This window comes from Antedon bifida, chromosome 7, assembly GCF_963402885.1.
Source record: "Antedon bifida chromosome 7, ecAntBifi1.1, whole genome shotgun sequence".
Classification (NCBI taxonomy): Eukaryota; Metazoa; Echinodermata; class Crinoidea; order Comatulida; family Antedonidae; genus Antedon; species Antedon bifida.
Genome location: NC_136232.1, coordinates 18,689,505 through 18,707,417, shown reverse-complemented (window position 1 = coordinate 18,707,417; position 17,913 = coordinate 18,689,505). Strand labels below are relative to the sequence as shown.

The 17,913-nt window shown below is 30.9% G+C and overlaps 1 protein-coding gene across 1 annotated transcript in view; it reads left to right on the top strand.

Moving 5' to 3' along the window:
- Positions 1-1,848: 1,848 nt before the first annotated feature.
- LOC144847770 (uncharacterized) overlaps positions 1,849-17,913 on the top strand; it is a 42,352-nt gene continuing 26,287 nt past the window's right edge. Inside the window, exon 1 of the mRNA XM_078704283.1 lies at positions 1,849-2,108. Coding sequence (XP_078560409.1) covers positions 1,903-2,108 — 206 coding nt within the window. The 5' untranslated portion in view covers positions 1,849-1,902. The remainder of the gene's footprint in view (positions 2,109-17,913) is intronic.

Here is a 17,913-nt window from a genome sequence, read left to right as displayed (position 1 = left end):
TCAACACCATAACGTCTTGTTGATATTTGTGTTGAATCAACATCGCTATTACCAACTTAATAACATTTTAGATTATTAGCAGAACTTCTGTTCTGGATGCGAGAAAGTGGCGGATGCGAGTAAGTGGTTCTGGATAAAATAATATTTAAAAGTCGTAACTGCCGAATAATCCAATTACTGTACGTAATTCCGCAATAAAATTGTGAAATGCAAATCCTTTTCCTTATGACTTATTTATTTTTAATAATCATTTTTTCTTCTGACCTAAGAGCATGCAACCGGGCTGTTTCAAAATGTTTAAATAAATGTATGAATTGTCAAATTTGGTATATATCAAAATGTCAAATTTACTTTACTTCGACCTTAGCCGTTTAGGGATGTTGGGGCACCGTAGACGATATAACAACTCTCCTCCATGTGGCTCTGTCCTCCGCCATCCTCAGTGTCTTATTGTGAGTCAGTTTGTTCCATTCTTTAATGTTGTCTTTCTAGTGTTTCTTGGGTCTTCCTCTTTTCCTTCCTTTATATTATGTTAAAATATTGATTATTTCTCTGTACTCTTTTTAACTCGGAAACTCTTCGATAAGGTATCATGTATTTCTACACATTTTGCTTACATTTGTTACATGAGATGTTTTTTAGGAGTTCACTGATACAAATAACTGTGAAAGGTCTGAATAGCATATTTTAAGCCCAAGAGGCTAGACCAATGCCTAAACCATTCATTCAATAAGGCTCCGATTTTGGGCGCGGAGTAGAACAACTACAGATTATATTTCGAACATGATTAGCCAATACCTTAGACTCGTGTCGCGCGTTCAGATTGCTAACAAGAACGAACGGCATAAAACGCAATTGCACTCTCGATGACAGTCTGAAGAGTTCAATAGATTTGTTATTTATACAGTATCATGTGACCTACAATCCAATCAATTGACAAGCATCTACTCGGGTATATTGTAGGAGCGAAAAGCCCAAAACGTATTTCCATAATGGATATTAATGAAAATCTTGGAACACTCCGCCTAATTTTAATAAAAAAAGTATTACAAAATTGTGATTTAAAATAAATATGAGAAAGGAAGAAACTATGCACCCAAACCCAATACATGTTAATGATAGTTTGCTGAAATTGATCATTGTTCGCTTAATCTCTGTCGTCTACACTATCAAACTAGTTTGACATAAAGTGTGATATGCCCAAATATGGGAGTGATATGCTTAAATATGGGAGTGATATGCTTAAATATGGTAGAGATATGACATCATCATGTCCATATATGGGCACATCTCATTTTTTTGTTACATAAAGTTTGATAATGTAGAGACAAGGCTTTAGAAAGTAGTAGGCCTCATAAACCCCTCAGCATGGTCCAAGTGTACCGCACCTAATCACTGTTGGTTTTTTTGTGAGAGAGCATTGATTAATTCGATGGACTAATTCATTTTGTTACAGGGTAGTCGTTTACTCCATCATAATGTGCATGTGTTTGCTTTTATGATAAATACACTCAATACTAAGCTCAAAAAGGTATTAGAATTTACACATTTAAACAGCAATTTGAAATATATATATTTTGTTAATATTAATTTTAACATGGTGTGTAAATATGAATTTCAATCATCCTATAAATATTAATACGCAACTTTCTTATAGTTCTTCCGGTTCTCTTTCATAGTTTGAGATTGTAAATAACGTAGTCTGCTTACAATAGAAACAACCAATCACACGACATGAACAAAATCACATCTTTAAATTGACATCTAACCTTCAAAATAATGGTAGAGTCTAATTAAGTTTTTGGCTACACGGAACGCGAGTTATTTAAGGTAAACGGCAAAGAAAACCTAACCGGGTTAGCACGTTCATTTTTTTACGGTGGATAACATACACGAATAGTTATGAATAAATACGCCAGTTTTGTATTTGTTTTGCTCTTATTTTTGAACATTAAGTTTGTACTTTCGGACACAATGTGTAAAGGTGACTGGAAGTTGTGTACAGATGCGTGTTGTTGTCGGACTGTCGGAGAAGCTAAGCATGTAAAATGCTCAGGACTAGATCTTATTAACATACCGGAGGATATACCGTCAGATACAGCTGAATTGTAAGTCCTACTCAATGTTATAGATTGATTAATCACGATATTTTATCTCTCTGTTATATATTGAAAATGTGTTATAGTTTAATACGTTGGATTCTGCTATTCGCCACATAAAGCATATTTACGCCTGTGCTTTGACGTGTTGAAATGAAGAGACTAGACTAGATCTATATTACTGCCCTCACAAAACGCATAGTATTGTAAAAACATTTAAAATAAGTGACATTGCCAATGTACAATTAAATTAGAAAAAAACATTTTTTTTCTACCCGTCACAACATAACATGAATAGCTTTATCGTCGTGTTATATTATTTGTCACGTATGAAACGCCAAATGTATGTAATGTAACGTTAGAATGACGCGGTAAAAATAAACAATTAACATGCGTTCAAGACATGTTCTCAGACAACCGTATCAACTAATAACTATAAATATAGAATATCGCTCAATTAAATTAGAATGTTTTCTAGAAATCTATTTATAATGAAGGTTATATGGACTATATCAGTATAAATTACACGCTCTTGAATTGAGGTTTGGAAACATTTCAGCTTGTTGGCATTATCTAAACTGCTAGTCCATTTTTTTTATTCTGTGTCCTTGCTTTAACAAATTCTATTATCAAAAGTGTTGATAGGTTTAATACAAAATATGCAATATTTAAAAGTGTGATTGGCCTATGACACACGTTTAGAGCCTGTTAATAATATGTATTTGGTCACAATGGATAAACAGAAGTGAGAATAATCTATAGCTGCTAAACACTTACCAAGCCAAGTATATTTATAAAATTGGAATTTTTAAAAAATAAATAAAAAATAGACAAAGTATATTTATTATTCGTAAGTAGGGTTTAAATACAGTAATATTTTATTTTCAATTTACTATAAAATACATTAATTTATTTCAAAGCGTTACAGACCGTAAAACGGTATTGTTATTTTTATATTTCTCTATTCTACTTGTTTGCAAATAAAACCAACAGTTAAATATTTGATAATAATTATACATTATTATAATATATATTATTATTGAAACGAACAGCGTTGTACACAATACAAAAAAAAAACCGGCCAGTGAACTGAAGAGTAAAAAGCCACAATTAAGTTTTTCTAATGGCACATTCGTAATGTATTTGTGATGTATTACGGGCTTTGTGTAAACGACGTGCATTACATCTTTGCATAACAATTAAGAGACGCGCGCGTTCAGAATGCGTACAGTTTTATAAACAGAAATTGAACGCGCGCGTCTCTTAATTGTTATGCATGATGTAATGGATGTCTTTTCCATTGTGAATAATTATGATAATAACATTTACATAAGCATACAATTTATAAACAATAATAATTAGCATAAATGAATTTGTAATGGTTATGGAAACACCTGGATGAAATGTTAATAGATTATCTGCACTAGGCTGGCGGATGACCATGTTTGTAAGGAATTCTTTTTTTTTTCAACCAACCACCACCGATTTAGTTTTTGATTATTAACAGTTTAAATTATGTAATTCTGCATTGCACATTGTATAACAGGATTACAATGTTTTCTTCTTAACGATTACAATAGTAACAATTAATCAAAATTAATAATAATAATAATAATAATATAATAATAATTATTAAAAAAAGGTTCTTCATCATTTTATTATTCAAAATCCATTAAATTTCGATGTTGTATGCTTGTAAATACAGGCGCATTAATTTTAATTTAGAACTTCATAATTTATAATCACTATTATACATTATATTAATTTAATATTATAAATTGCGATATGACTTTCTTTATTCTCTGATTGGAAAATTAGTTTTGTATGTTACCAACCTGTTCACATGATTTCAATTGCACTTGTCAGAATCGATTGAAATCATCGGTTCTATGTCGCATATGATTTTGATTATATTGATAAAGACGATGAGGTATTATGTTACTCAAATTCCCGGTAAGGGAATCGATACCCACGGGTCATCAGGTATTCATATTCGGCATTTTAACACTATCATTTGGGAGCAGGATCTGACCTGCAAGTATTATAATAATATTGGAATTATCTTTGATTTCAAGGCTGATGTTTTTGTTGTACTTTTGGTTTCATTCCAGGTCAGGTAGGCCTACAAACGGCTTCAACAGTAGCATGGAAACATGTAAAGCTACTGCTGCAAAATCATCAAAGCTATAGTTTAGCATAAACAGTAATTACCACAAATACAATGCAAAGTGACGTCCCTTCACAGTAGCACAATTAGTCTAGTAGGCCTATCATAGTGATACGCCACTAGACTACCGGGAAAATAATTTAAAGAAATTAATAGGCATATCTTCCTTTTCCAAAATGGAACAAGTGTGAATGTATGACATCTCCGTTACACAAAATCGTTACTACTGATGTTAAACATTGATAATGAATCATTATTGACAGAATTTACTGAATGGATAGCTTTAGTTTAGTAGTTGTAATAGCAGCACAGGAGTAATGATCATATCTGCATCAATATATAGATATTAGTACTATTACTCAGTTGTAGAATAGGCCTGGTCAGTAGGCCTATATTATTTTGTAGAACATCGATATTAAGTGTACCACAAGCTCCCCGTGATCATTAATTACTGGTGTAGTACGAGTAGTATACGGTTTAGTAGCAGTAACATTTTTTGTGCAATAAAAAAAGTACGAGAATATAGTAATACTGTAAAAGAAATACATAAATACCCCTAAAAGTAGCATAGGCAGCAGTTATTTATGCAGTGACGTTTTGGTGGTATAAGTACCCGAGTAGATAGAAAAATCGAACTAATATATCTTGACTTTTAAAGCTCGTTTACAGGCATGAATTGTAAATATACTATCTGGTTAAAACAACGTGTAACAGAAATCACGACGAAAAACCATGAATACAAAATTTAGCAAAATTCAAAAGCTAGACAGATTGGTTCAGTAGTTAGTAGTTTAACCATGTATTACCATATCCGGTGACTCTCTCGAAAGTAGTGAACAAATAGTTGGTAGGTATACTCAGTGGATAATATAAAATGGAAAAAATATGAAACATAGGGGAAATTATAGATCGATAATTATTAGAATGTTTGATCAATAGACATGTTTTGGCCGCACCTGGCCTTTAAATAGTATTCTTGAATAGAACCGTCAACAATCTCATTCATAATGCACTTTGATCTTTTAAATTGGCAAGTATGATTGCTGTTGAATGCGAAGTCTACTAATACAAATCTTTTACTCAGTTGCGGTTTTCGTTGACAGCGCCAATAATATCAACATTAAGTAATCAGTAATGTCACACGTGGTATCTCATTAAAACTAAACCCTTGATCCAACTGTATAACACATATCTGTCACACAGTGTCTTAGCTTATACTCAATAGATAATATAACGATTTAGAGCAATACAAAATGAAAACTCCCCGTCAAAATGAACTGCTTATTAAATTGATTATAAAACTTACTTTTCTCGTTGTACGTTATATAGGCCATAGATACAAATGTATATCGGACAAATTCACGCCATCATGCTAGGACCCTATGTTTCAACGTAAATTCTGTCAATAATGCTACATTAACACTTGTTCCGTTTTGTCCGAAATTTTTCTTCATTTAACTGCGCTTTCTTCTGTTCCAAGTGTGAATTTAGCCTAATCCTGGATATACTGAATTCTATCGCGAGGACCGGGTTTTTTCATTGCTTTTAATACGGTACAGATTTAAATATATCATCATCATCTTAACAAAAATTAAGGCAAACAATCTGAGCATTTTGACTTTGAAGAAACATTTTACTGATTTAGAATTAGATTCGTTCTAAATTTTAATGTTCACAGACTTGTTAACTAGAGTTGATTAATTAATTAAATCGTTCTATGTGTCAACTAATTACAAAACAATTATATTATTGAATGTACGTATAACGACTAACCAATCGGTATTATTCTAAAACTGTAGGTTCTATAAAACATGTTATTAATTGATTAATTAACTGCAGTCAAGGTGCATATGTACAATGCATTAAATATCAAAGTATTGTAACCATTGTGTTCTAATAATTTTGAAAACTATGAAAGTCAAAGTATTTAAAAAAACATAATGTTATAAAATCATAATTGTGTAATGTATATGAAAACATTATTGATATTGAATATGATTTATATTGTAGTCATTCAAGCGGATACCCATGTTCATCGGTGCATGTTACCTGTCACTGATGTGGCTTCTAATGACCGATGTGGTATGTCGTTAGTTTGGTACTGAGTTACCACACATGGGTGGTGTGAGCAATCTTACCACAAGGGGGTTGGTACCCCTTAACAAAAAAAAATATCAATTGATTAAATTTCCGTACGCTTATTATTCTTCTTTGGTTACTTTTGAGGAGAATTCGAAACAAAATCAAACTCTTTAGCTTTTCAGTCCGAAATATATTCAATAGGAATATGATAGAAAACATTCATTATCTTAATTCACTTTGAAGGTCTGCCAAATTGTGTAGTATTTTTTTTCAGTTTGGCGTGTACTATAAAATTACTGATAATTTTAATTGTAAAGTAACTCTAACGCTTATAGCAAAACGTATGATGTCTAAATTGGAACTATAAGAGGAGTACTGTATGGACGGCGAAGGAAAAAAAAAGCAGTAACCAATTTACGGAAACTGAAATGTGGTGTTGTAGTTATGATGCCTGTTGTTGATATTGGTAGGCCTACTTAAACGAATTAATTGTGATTAATTGAAATATGATCCAATTCAAAACACCAGGAGAAAAGCGAGATATAAGTTAGATGCTTAGTTCACAATGAACGCTTTATGGGTAAGATGTGTACATAGCCTCATTCAATTACCGCAAGAAATGAATACATATTTATAGAAATTATTTCGTCCGTCAAAAATGTGCACTCCGGTATTATACACTGTAAAGACACCCCTCCAATAACACGCGGGTTACTCGCGTGCATTTAAAGAACATTTATTTGCGAATAAATGTTTCACTGTTAAAAATAAATTAGTGATGCGTTTCATTTCAAGTAAATTGTTAGAAAACACAAAGTAAACAATTGTATCTCATTCAATAGGTCTACCTCCAGAACAATTAAAGTTCATTAAAATTGCATAATTTAGTTAACGCCAACTCAATTATTTTATTTAACTTCGGTAAAAGTTCCTCAGAGCATTCTTTTATTGACAAAACATAATCATTGATGGGCTTCAGATATCTTGAGAATCTAAGTCACGAGTTAACGTGAGGAACTACAGATTGTAAATGTTGTTAATAATGTTCCGGTACGGACCTAGGTATTATGACATCGAATGCACCCATTTTTGTGTTAAATTCATGATTAGAAGTGATATATTTTTCTGATTACAGCATAGATTATAATCAGTGATCAAACGTTCAATCTTTTTATTTTTTTAAAAAGCGTTGTTTACCTGATACAATCTGCCAAAATTCACCCCCTAGTCACGTTATTAGCCAGTAGGCTTCATAAACATTCTTTTTAAAAAAGAATGTTTTCCTTAAATTTTTCATAGCATCAGAAGTCCACGTACTTGGAATGCCAAAACCTTTAGAATAGAAACACCCAGCGTGCGATTGTGAAGTGTTTCCAAGTTGCCAGGGAGCAAGCGACGAAAGGTTCCCGATGATTGAAACTCGATACCTAAATTAGACTTATAAAGTGCCAGTTGGGAAGCGTAAACTAATAGGGACAGACCAACGGGTTATAAGTTAGAGCGTGGCCAGTACTGTGTGACGTCATCAGGCGTGGTGAGGTTTCAATTATAATGTCACCGATATCTTATTTTCATTATCTATTTTTAATATCAGGGATCATATTTTTGTTTTCTTTTTAAATTTATCGATACAAATATGAATTGCTTTATTGCGTCAGACTCATTCATAATTGTATTTGTTGAAATTTAATATTTTAAATTTAATTTCTTTTTTAAAATTTAACATCTTTAGAATTAAAAAAAGAAACCTTGTTGAAAGTAATGTAATCACATTCATGACACAATAAAAATTACTAGACATGTTATTATTAATGAATTAATTAGTGAAGACTAGCCACTGTCTGGTCGTGGTCGCTGTATTAGCGTATTAGTATTCAGAATTTACTGTTTATAATATCATTTAAACAAACTTATTAAATATCATCCGCGTGTATAGTCAAATACCCTAATATATAACACATATTTTCTGTACATAATACATGCATTAACTAAGATAAACTCGTTGAGAAGACAATGTAATATCACTGACGATAATCAATTAAATTGCTTCTCAACATTATTTTCCAACACCATCATCAACGTGTTTCATTCAATCTTGTATTCCAAATATTATATCCAAAAGAAAAACCCAGTCTGAAAGATCTCAGAATACAAATTATTAACCACTGATAACATTGATTTTGTTTTGTATCAATGCGAAACATTCTTAGCATCAACTGATTGATGTTAGAAATAATTATTGGCAATACTATACAAACAAAATAGGAATAATAAAACTGTATTGGAAGTACAATGATAATTCGGTCTTCGATGAACTTCGCCGTTCGGTGTCTTGAAATGCGAACCATGGGGATTGTTGCTATAAATAGATGAGGTTTGCAGAGACATGGAACGATTTCTGTCTTTTAAATCTATATGAGATGCTCATAGCAGAGCACTGATTGAAAGTATTAGGTAAACCTGCTTTTACTCATCACTTGTCATCTACCCTGTCAGTGCTCCATCATATAATGCCAATAATATCTTTTGCAGAAGATATTTTTTCCTCTTCAGAATGTATTATTTAGATTACAGAATATTATTTTGGTCTGACGTATGCGGTATGTGATTTATAGGAAGTTCTTGTTAAGTCCAATAGGCCCATTCCCAGCGGTAGGCACGTGTCAATCTCATCTATTTTAAAACGGGATTTTAATTTGTAAAAATGTAAAATACAGATAGTAAAAAAAGAAAGAAACCTAGTACTCAATTAGAATATAATAGACTATAATATTATTGTTGTTGTTTGCACAAAAAAACCAAGCAAAAAACAACACAAAAACAATATTGTATCTAATTATAGAATCGTACTAGAACAACAACAAAATCGTGAAGACAAAAGATTTAAACATATCAAAGTAATTTTCAAAAGAAGTTATTTCCATACATGCTATTCTTTTTGTTTCTTTTGAAACGATAAATATGTAGAAATCTGCTGCAAAAGTGAGAACAATTCACCCCAACCTAGATTCGAACTAGGAACCTTCTGCATGATATGTATATTTCCTATCCACTGGGACTTTATGGTCTCTTACATTTTATTTATTTCACTTTAGTAAGAAAAATAATAAGCACATCTTATTTTAAAAAAAAAAGCAAAAATAAAATTATAAAAAAACATCATGTGTTTTTCTTAAAAATAATGTTTTCTATTTTAAAACATAAAATGATGTTTATAAAGAGATATAGGTCTACGCCTCAAAATATATAATTTTCACCCCTTCACTCCTCGAATGAATGGTTAACAATGTTGCCAAAGACCAACGAACGCAAGTTCTTATTTTGATGACACCAAACGCATGGTGTCATCAACATTTGTGGTAGAGCTATTCTCTGAATTTATATCCCTTCAATTATTGGGTTTAGGCACATCGTCCCCGTAGTAATATTAATCATGTTTATTATTAGACCTCCAATTGACTAGGAAATATCCAGTTAAAATTGCGATAGTTTTACAGATCAGGTCAACTTTAAAAGCGTAATCTATTTGTTACAGTAGTACGTGTTTTTACAATCTACGTCTACTATTCTTCCTTTTAAAAAAAAAATTGTGTTGTTCCATTTTTTGTCCTTGTTGTTATTAGTGAAACATTATATAAAATATATTATGTTGCATGAACTATTTGATTAATTAGAAGTCATGTTTGAGGATCAATAACAGTTGTTCCATTTTGTGTCTAGTTTTTTAATGAAATATAATATAAAATATATCATGTTTCATGAACATATTTGATGTATTGGTTTTCTTTGTTTTTAATAATGAAACATAACGATATCAAATAAATTATGTTACGGCAACATATTTGATGAATTCAATAAGTTATGTTTAGCTAGAAATGGGTAAACATTTTTTGTTCACAGTTAATAAAACCTATAACTTCTATCTATATCTAATTAAAAAAGAAAACATATCATTATTAATTCCCAGAATTGAACAGGGTCATGCCATTTATTTATAACTATTATTAACATTATTATTATCGTTTAAACAAACGATCCCGGTCCATACCCAATGACATTAATTTTAACATTTGAAATGCGATTAATGTTAATCATGTAACTTTGAGTGAGATATTTATTTTCGTTTCAAATCAAAACAGATTGCACATTATAAAAAAAAATAATTGCTTTCTTCCGCTTACTCCCATCAGATTTTACTGCTAATATAATTATATATAATTATTAATTGAATTGAGACTGTGATTATTTGAACATGTAATATATAGCATACGATGTGTACGGAACAAACCTACACAAAGCACAGACACTAATGTATATTTAAGAGGCATGAGGCATGTGACGATGTTTTAATGTAAAATCACCACATTTTGTCATTGCAAATGGCCCAACACAGAAGTTTATTATATTTTATCTTTGATATTATAATATTAAAGGACTGACTTGACAGTTTGCAATGCATCGAAAAAAGAAAACAGTTTTATGCGAATTTATTGGTAGTCAAACAGCAAACAATTATACTATATACAGAAAAAACACATGTTTCCCTAGTAATCTACCTTCTTCAGTGTGGTGAATTAATGGTGCAAGACAAATACACTGATTAGCACCTGGAAGAATGTAATGATGATGGTAAACAACAATTATAATTTGCTAATATTAATAAACATCAAAAGATGGGAAAAGTTCGATTGAAACAAGTGATTTAATTGGATAAGTTTATATTTTTGTATTAATGACCTCACCACCTGTATGTTGATAGTTAATAATCTTTATGAGTGTACACGTTTTAAAATCCATATTAAACAGTCTTTCTCCTTTACTCAATTACACTTCACCAGTTATGGATCCGGAGTGGCAGCATCTTTACCAATCTAACATTTGTTTTATTAATTACTCTTACAACAATCTAATTTTGATACATTTTACACAATTTATTCAATTTTGTTCTTAATATAGTTCTGTATTGGTATTACTCTTGTTTTAGTTAATTACTGTATACAATGTCGGTATTTTGTACCTCTATGGTATCATTTCTCTGAACCAACCACTGCTAAACTATCTAGTGAAAATAGAATCAATATAGGTTGTTTTCTGTCAAATTGATTCTCTCCTGTGCAGCCAATACCATCATAAGAGAAAGTAAAATTTGAGCACACACCATTAGTCATGCCGGGACAGAAGCGATTTATCCACTCAAACTTTCCGGAAATTTTGATGTTAATTTGTCAATAAAAACAGGTATATGTTTAGGTCAATTGCACAGTTTAATTAGGCCGGAATGACCGTATAGGGTGACCTTTTTAATATTAACCAGTGTTTACCATGATTAAAATTATGCTTGCATCATTTTATAATATCCTAATTTTAAACGATTAATAATTGCAACAAGAACTTCCAGATTTTTTTAAGAGGAAAGGAGGATTATAAGCAGATATATTCGTCAGGACAATTTTTTTTCTCAATATTTTTCATTATTAATGATAAAAAGCTATTTATTTTTGTTTTTCATGTTACGCTTATAAAGTTAATTACAAAAATTAATTTGATTTGAATGAATGTATGCATTCACAATGAAATTATTGTTTATATATTTATTATTGTAAAGTAAATCTATTTTCGAAATATTTAGTTTGACTACATCTTTAATGAATAGTAAACAACATCGTCCTAAAAATAAATTGTTTTGTTATGTTGAGGAAAATATAATTATCACTCGGCAGTAAACCCGACACATAAGTGTTGGGATAGTTCATTACTGTGATACGATGTTCGTCACATACGCCAGGTGATGTGTAGGCTTAGCCTTGTTGTTTTGCCTTTGGCTATCTCTGCACCAGTTTATTTTAGAAAGATTATGACTTAGTTTAGAGACCCCTGCATACAACCCAACAGCGAACATTTGCATACAATTTTCGTCATGTCTGCAATAAAATATTTGTCGATAACCTAAGCATATCAATTACTCAATTTTCAGAAACGAGGCAAAACAATGCCGAATAAACTATTGCATTCCATAAAAATAGATGCCATAAACACCAAACGCACACCACCCACGTACGCACCCAGGGCATGCGGCGGTAGGCACACATCGCAACCGCACGAATATTTTTAGCCCATGTTGCCACACATCCGTCCTCGTGCTTTTTGTGTTTTTGTGAAAGTCTTTTGAGTAAAAGCCAAAAGACGTGTCTTGTTTTGTGTTTTATCGTAGAAAACAACTTAATTGAAGTATTAATTGCCAGGCTTTTCGGTTGTATCCGCTTGGGGGTGGGTATACGGATGTTATATGTTACATTTTCTAAAATTATGTATTCCACATAGTAACATTAAGCTTTATAATTAAATAATTACATTATTATTTTAAAACATTTGTTATAAACACATTATAAAAAAATACATGTATCTTAACACAAAATTGAATGACTTTCCTACTATTAAATGTTGACACATAGTATAGTAGATTCGTCAGTAACACACCAACAAGAACGCACAATTTTACGCGTGTGTTTATACTTTGATGAAAACTCTACGACAACGTAGTACGCGGATTTGTCAGGGACACAAGGCGCACGTTTAAAGACTGATAAACAACGAGAAACAATAAACTACGGAATCAGTAGCCAGGAAACATTATATTAAATAGCATAATGTAATAACAATAGATTTATAATTCATAATAATTTAATAAGCAAAAAAGAATACTAGTTTTACTTGATCGATCGATTGGTGTTTGGACATTTTTATTTCAGTTACCTGAAAAGTTAATTTGTGCGTATACTGTAGGTAACCATCATAAGTTTGTAAATTTGTACGTGAGCGTTTAATCTCAAAAGTGGAACTCAACGAAGCGTTAATATTGTCCTCTTCTCGTGGTGTCAGTAAAGAATTATGAAAGCCTTTATGTTTTTCTTGTCTCATATGGGTCAATCTGTAATGTATGAATCACCAAGGCAATGACATTCCCAAATGAATAGTCCGTATTATTCCACGTTATGAAAATGTGAATAGTAACTAGAGTCCCGTTGAGCCAACGATGAAAGGCCGGAGGCTGTAACAGTCAAAAACACTTTATTACTAGGCCCTTTTCTTTGTATCTAAATTTTGCATCGTAAATTGTTAATGAAGGAAATAAAATACAAATATTAATAAATAATTGTTATCAGTTTATCGGAAACGCCTAGAGTGGACGTTGACCAAGTATCACAAATATAAATAAAATGATAATTTGGATTCAATTTTATTCGTTTTGCTTTGTAATGTTTCGAAATAATTTGCGTAAGTCATTGTTAAACACATTTACGGTTACTTGGTGAGCATAATATACATTATGGCCTATAATGCTTATTATCATAACATTATCATTATCATAAATATATACAAACAAACGTACAAGCTATATGACATTTCAAATTACTTTTAACAGTTATAAGTCTTTGGTAAACTTTTATATTTCAGTGTGTTCATAAATAAATCACATCACTACCTCATAAATTATTCAAATGTAATTAATTTTTTCGGAGTTTATTAACAGTTTCGATGCCATTTTCTTAAATGTACAAAAATAAATTCCGGTAATGAAACATGTAGTTACAAACAAACTTAGTAACATAATGCTATATTTTAAGAATTATTATTGATATTATTTCCTTTGGTACCTACTAAAATAAACGTACAAAGAAAAGTCTTTAAGAAATGAAAACTGTTGAATATGTGTTTCAAAAAATGACCCAAAGGTAACTAGATTATTATCAATTTCTTTTTCTATTTCGAGTATCTAATCCTTGTGTTATTTGCTTTACAAATACAATTACCGAGACATCATTAAAAATTACTAAAAGAGTCAAGTATTTTTTACTTCTAAATTAAAAATAGATTTAAGAGATTAAAAAAAACATTTTTTTAAAACATTAAATTAGTAATGCAAACCTCCGGAAATAGTACTTAAGAATATTAATTTGCTTTATCCGGGGGAAAACACCACTTTGATTGAGCAAAATTCAGATTACACTGGTAAGAATATAATTAATATTATGACACATGCACGTGTGTTTAGTTGGTGTTTTTATGATAATACAACAATTGATAAATAGCAATTGTTGCTTTGGTAATGAAGATTTGGTTTTTGAAAAATATTTATCATTCTCAGTCAGTCGATACATTAATTAGGTATATTATGTGTTTTCGTATCAAGGTATCATTAGGCCTATAACAATTTATCACTGTTTTGTGGGTTGCCGCTTTCTTAAGTACAGTATACTAGAAAAGCGTGTGTATTCAATGGACATGTTTAAGAATCTACGAATTGAGTCTGAAAAGCATTAAATTTAAGCTGGCTTCCTGGTTTCTTCTTTCTCGTGGGAGGTTAGCTAACGAGTTTGACGGAAATTTATCCTGACAATGTTTCTCTATAATTTAGCAATTTTTAGTACGTATTCATGTTTTGATGTGTGTCGAAATAGGTTATATTCCGAGAGGAGAGTGGCAAATAAGATACATATCAACAACGCAGCCGTGTTTTACACTGAAGTCGCATTGCAGCAAATATATTGTGAACGAAAGAGAAATGAAAGAAGGAAGTTAGAATTAAAGCGATGCCTTATGGGAACTTACAGACATGACTTCATTATACAGTTTCTAGTGTGTAAGTTATAAATAGCAGAGTACGATGTGTAGAATTGACAAGAAGACTATCAGTTTAAAACTGACGGTAGAGGGTTATCGACGTACATGAAGTCTATTTGTATTAACCTGTTATCCGGTGATACAAATCATGAAGACCATTGAGCTGTTGCATCGATATTGATAAAGACGTTTTGTGGTTCTAATCCGCAAGCAGACGAACACCTTCTTAGATGTGGACATGTATACATGATGAGGCCCCTATAGAGTGAGCTCGGATAGTTTGGCAAATGGTTAATTTTGCAAATTCATTATTTTAAAAAATACTCTGCTACATATTCATACCCAACAGGAAATATGTGAATAACAAGATGGATACTTTTTAAAATAAATTAAGACATAATTCTTAACTTTTGAGAAAATAAAAAGAATTAAAAGTTCTAGGCTTAGCTCACCTCACTTCACCCGCAAAAGCATTATTAACAAATGTCATTTTCATTGGCCATAGTTAGTATTAATAATTCAAACCTTCAATGTCAAAATAGCCAAATTATTTGAAATAATTAACCCAAAGATAAACAAACACACACTTCTAAAACTTTCTAAATATCTTTAACAATTATTGTATCAAGCTTACATTTTTCTTTAAAAAAAGGAAGAGTTATTTGTAGTACATTAAATACAAACATTTACGTACGCGTTCTCTTATTAATATGAATTCACTTTCCAAAGATATAGGCCCACTGTAGCCAGCAATGATAATGGAAAATGTCACTTTTTAAAATTTATATCCTTGTATTTATATAGAATTCATAAATATGTAAAGAATTTTCTTACAAAAATGCATGCTTTAAGGCTATTTTACACAGATACAAAATACAAATATAACTTGGAATGATAAATTTAGGCTGGCCCAATACAACATTTTGATCTTCTCGGGAATCCGCCAACTTCATTTAAATAATTTTGTTTAATAATTTTAATCAAATAACTTGTTTTATTCCTAGTATGTTACACTTTGTATTGTTTTATATATTATAGTTACAGTAATCAAAGGAAGAAACTATATTTTGTTGTTGAATTGAATAGTACATAATTATATATGATCTAAGGGTCAAAGTTGAATATCTTTCAACATGATTAATTGCTTATTTTTTTAAATAAAGAGTTCTAAAAAGTTCTATGATGAATGAGTCAAAGAAAATCAAAATTTTCAAACAAATGTTGTACAGACGGTATCTCTTTGCCATTTCTATGTAGAGAATATTGTTTATAATTTTAGCAACTGCAAACAAAAACAAATAAAACATTGTACCATGGAGACATACAGTACACATTGTACGTAATGTATAGCTTCCTATTCACACACAAGCTCACGTCGACAATGCTACTAATTTAGTTATAAATAACATGATACAACTCCAAAACTAAAGATGCACATTTGTTTTCTAGACGCGATAACATTCCAACTGTCAGTAAAAATGCCATTTTCAATGGTAATTATACAACTCTACCTCCTGGGCCTTTATACTCTTGGACTTGGTTTTTGAATGACGGTTATTCCGTGTCCACCTACAGAGAGGATATCTCTCCCCATCACGAACTAGAACGAGACACCTAAGGTACATTATTCTGTGCTATTTGACCGCGGAGAAATACAAAAAATGCTCTATTCATTGTAAAAATGAAAACAGGTTCGACAAACGTCATATAACAAACAGAAATAATTCATAGTTTTTGCATTTTACTATGGAATACATTAAATTGCTTTGGTGAAGAAAACGAACACAGAATCGTTAAATTTAAATTGTTGTTTGTTAAACAAGATAATATGTAACACTACACATTTTTACAATTTTTTACTTGGTAAAAGACGTCAGAATTCGATTATAAGCTGCTGTTGATAACGACTTAATGAAAACAGATAAGCGGATACTAGCTATTAAGTTGGCGGAATATGTTTTAGAATGAGTGGAAATTAAGGGATGGATTGGCTATTTCCTGGGAGTATTAAAGTGAGCATTTCACAAGGTTAATATACACCGCCTTCAAATTAGGGTGAGAAAGATCCAAAACACACCATATTTGTACCAAAAAATATGCACAATAAACAAATTTAATTAACGTTTTTATATTCAAAAAATAGTCTGACCACGTACGTTTTTGAATTAATTAAACCTGAATACATAAAATATACTAAAAACATACAATTAAGGTAAGCTTTACTTAATTTGTACTAATAATATTATTTAATAGATAACTTACTTAGTTAATTTGATTTCATTTCATTAGGCCTGACATCCACCGGTAAGAAACTTCCGGGTATCTTAATGAGTGGGGATATAATTTGACAACCTGACTGACTATAGTGTATCGGTATAGCAACTTTTAGGTTACCTAACAACATTTAAATTATTTTATTTAATAATATAAACATTTTATTTGCATTGTTTTCTCTTTTCTACAATTTTTAGATGTTTTTTTTTATTATCTTTGAATACAATAAACAATCCAATTTTATTTTTGTTATACAAATTGGTAATTGGTATTGTTTTATAATTATACATTGACAATATCTAATAAACGTGTTTTAACAGCTTTGTGGTCAACTTGAAATGTTATTTGTACTATTTAAAATGAACCATAAATGTAATCCAATTTGTATAAACACGGACAGAGTGGCAAGATAACAACCCATTTAAAATGTTCTTTTTCATCGTTTTATCGTTAGTTGTATGGAAAATATTTTGTCTTTCTCTTCTCCATCTTTGTTTCTTGTCAGCCTTTGCAACATTTTTTCCTACTTTCTCTTTCGGTTTAATCCCAAAGTAACACGCAACTGTCGGATTGAATCCCAAAAGTGGCTTTGTATTTCGGTGATAATAGCATCAGGAAGGAAGGCCGGTTGGTAACCACGCGTATTCCAAGCGTATTTAGCAACGAGGA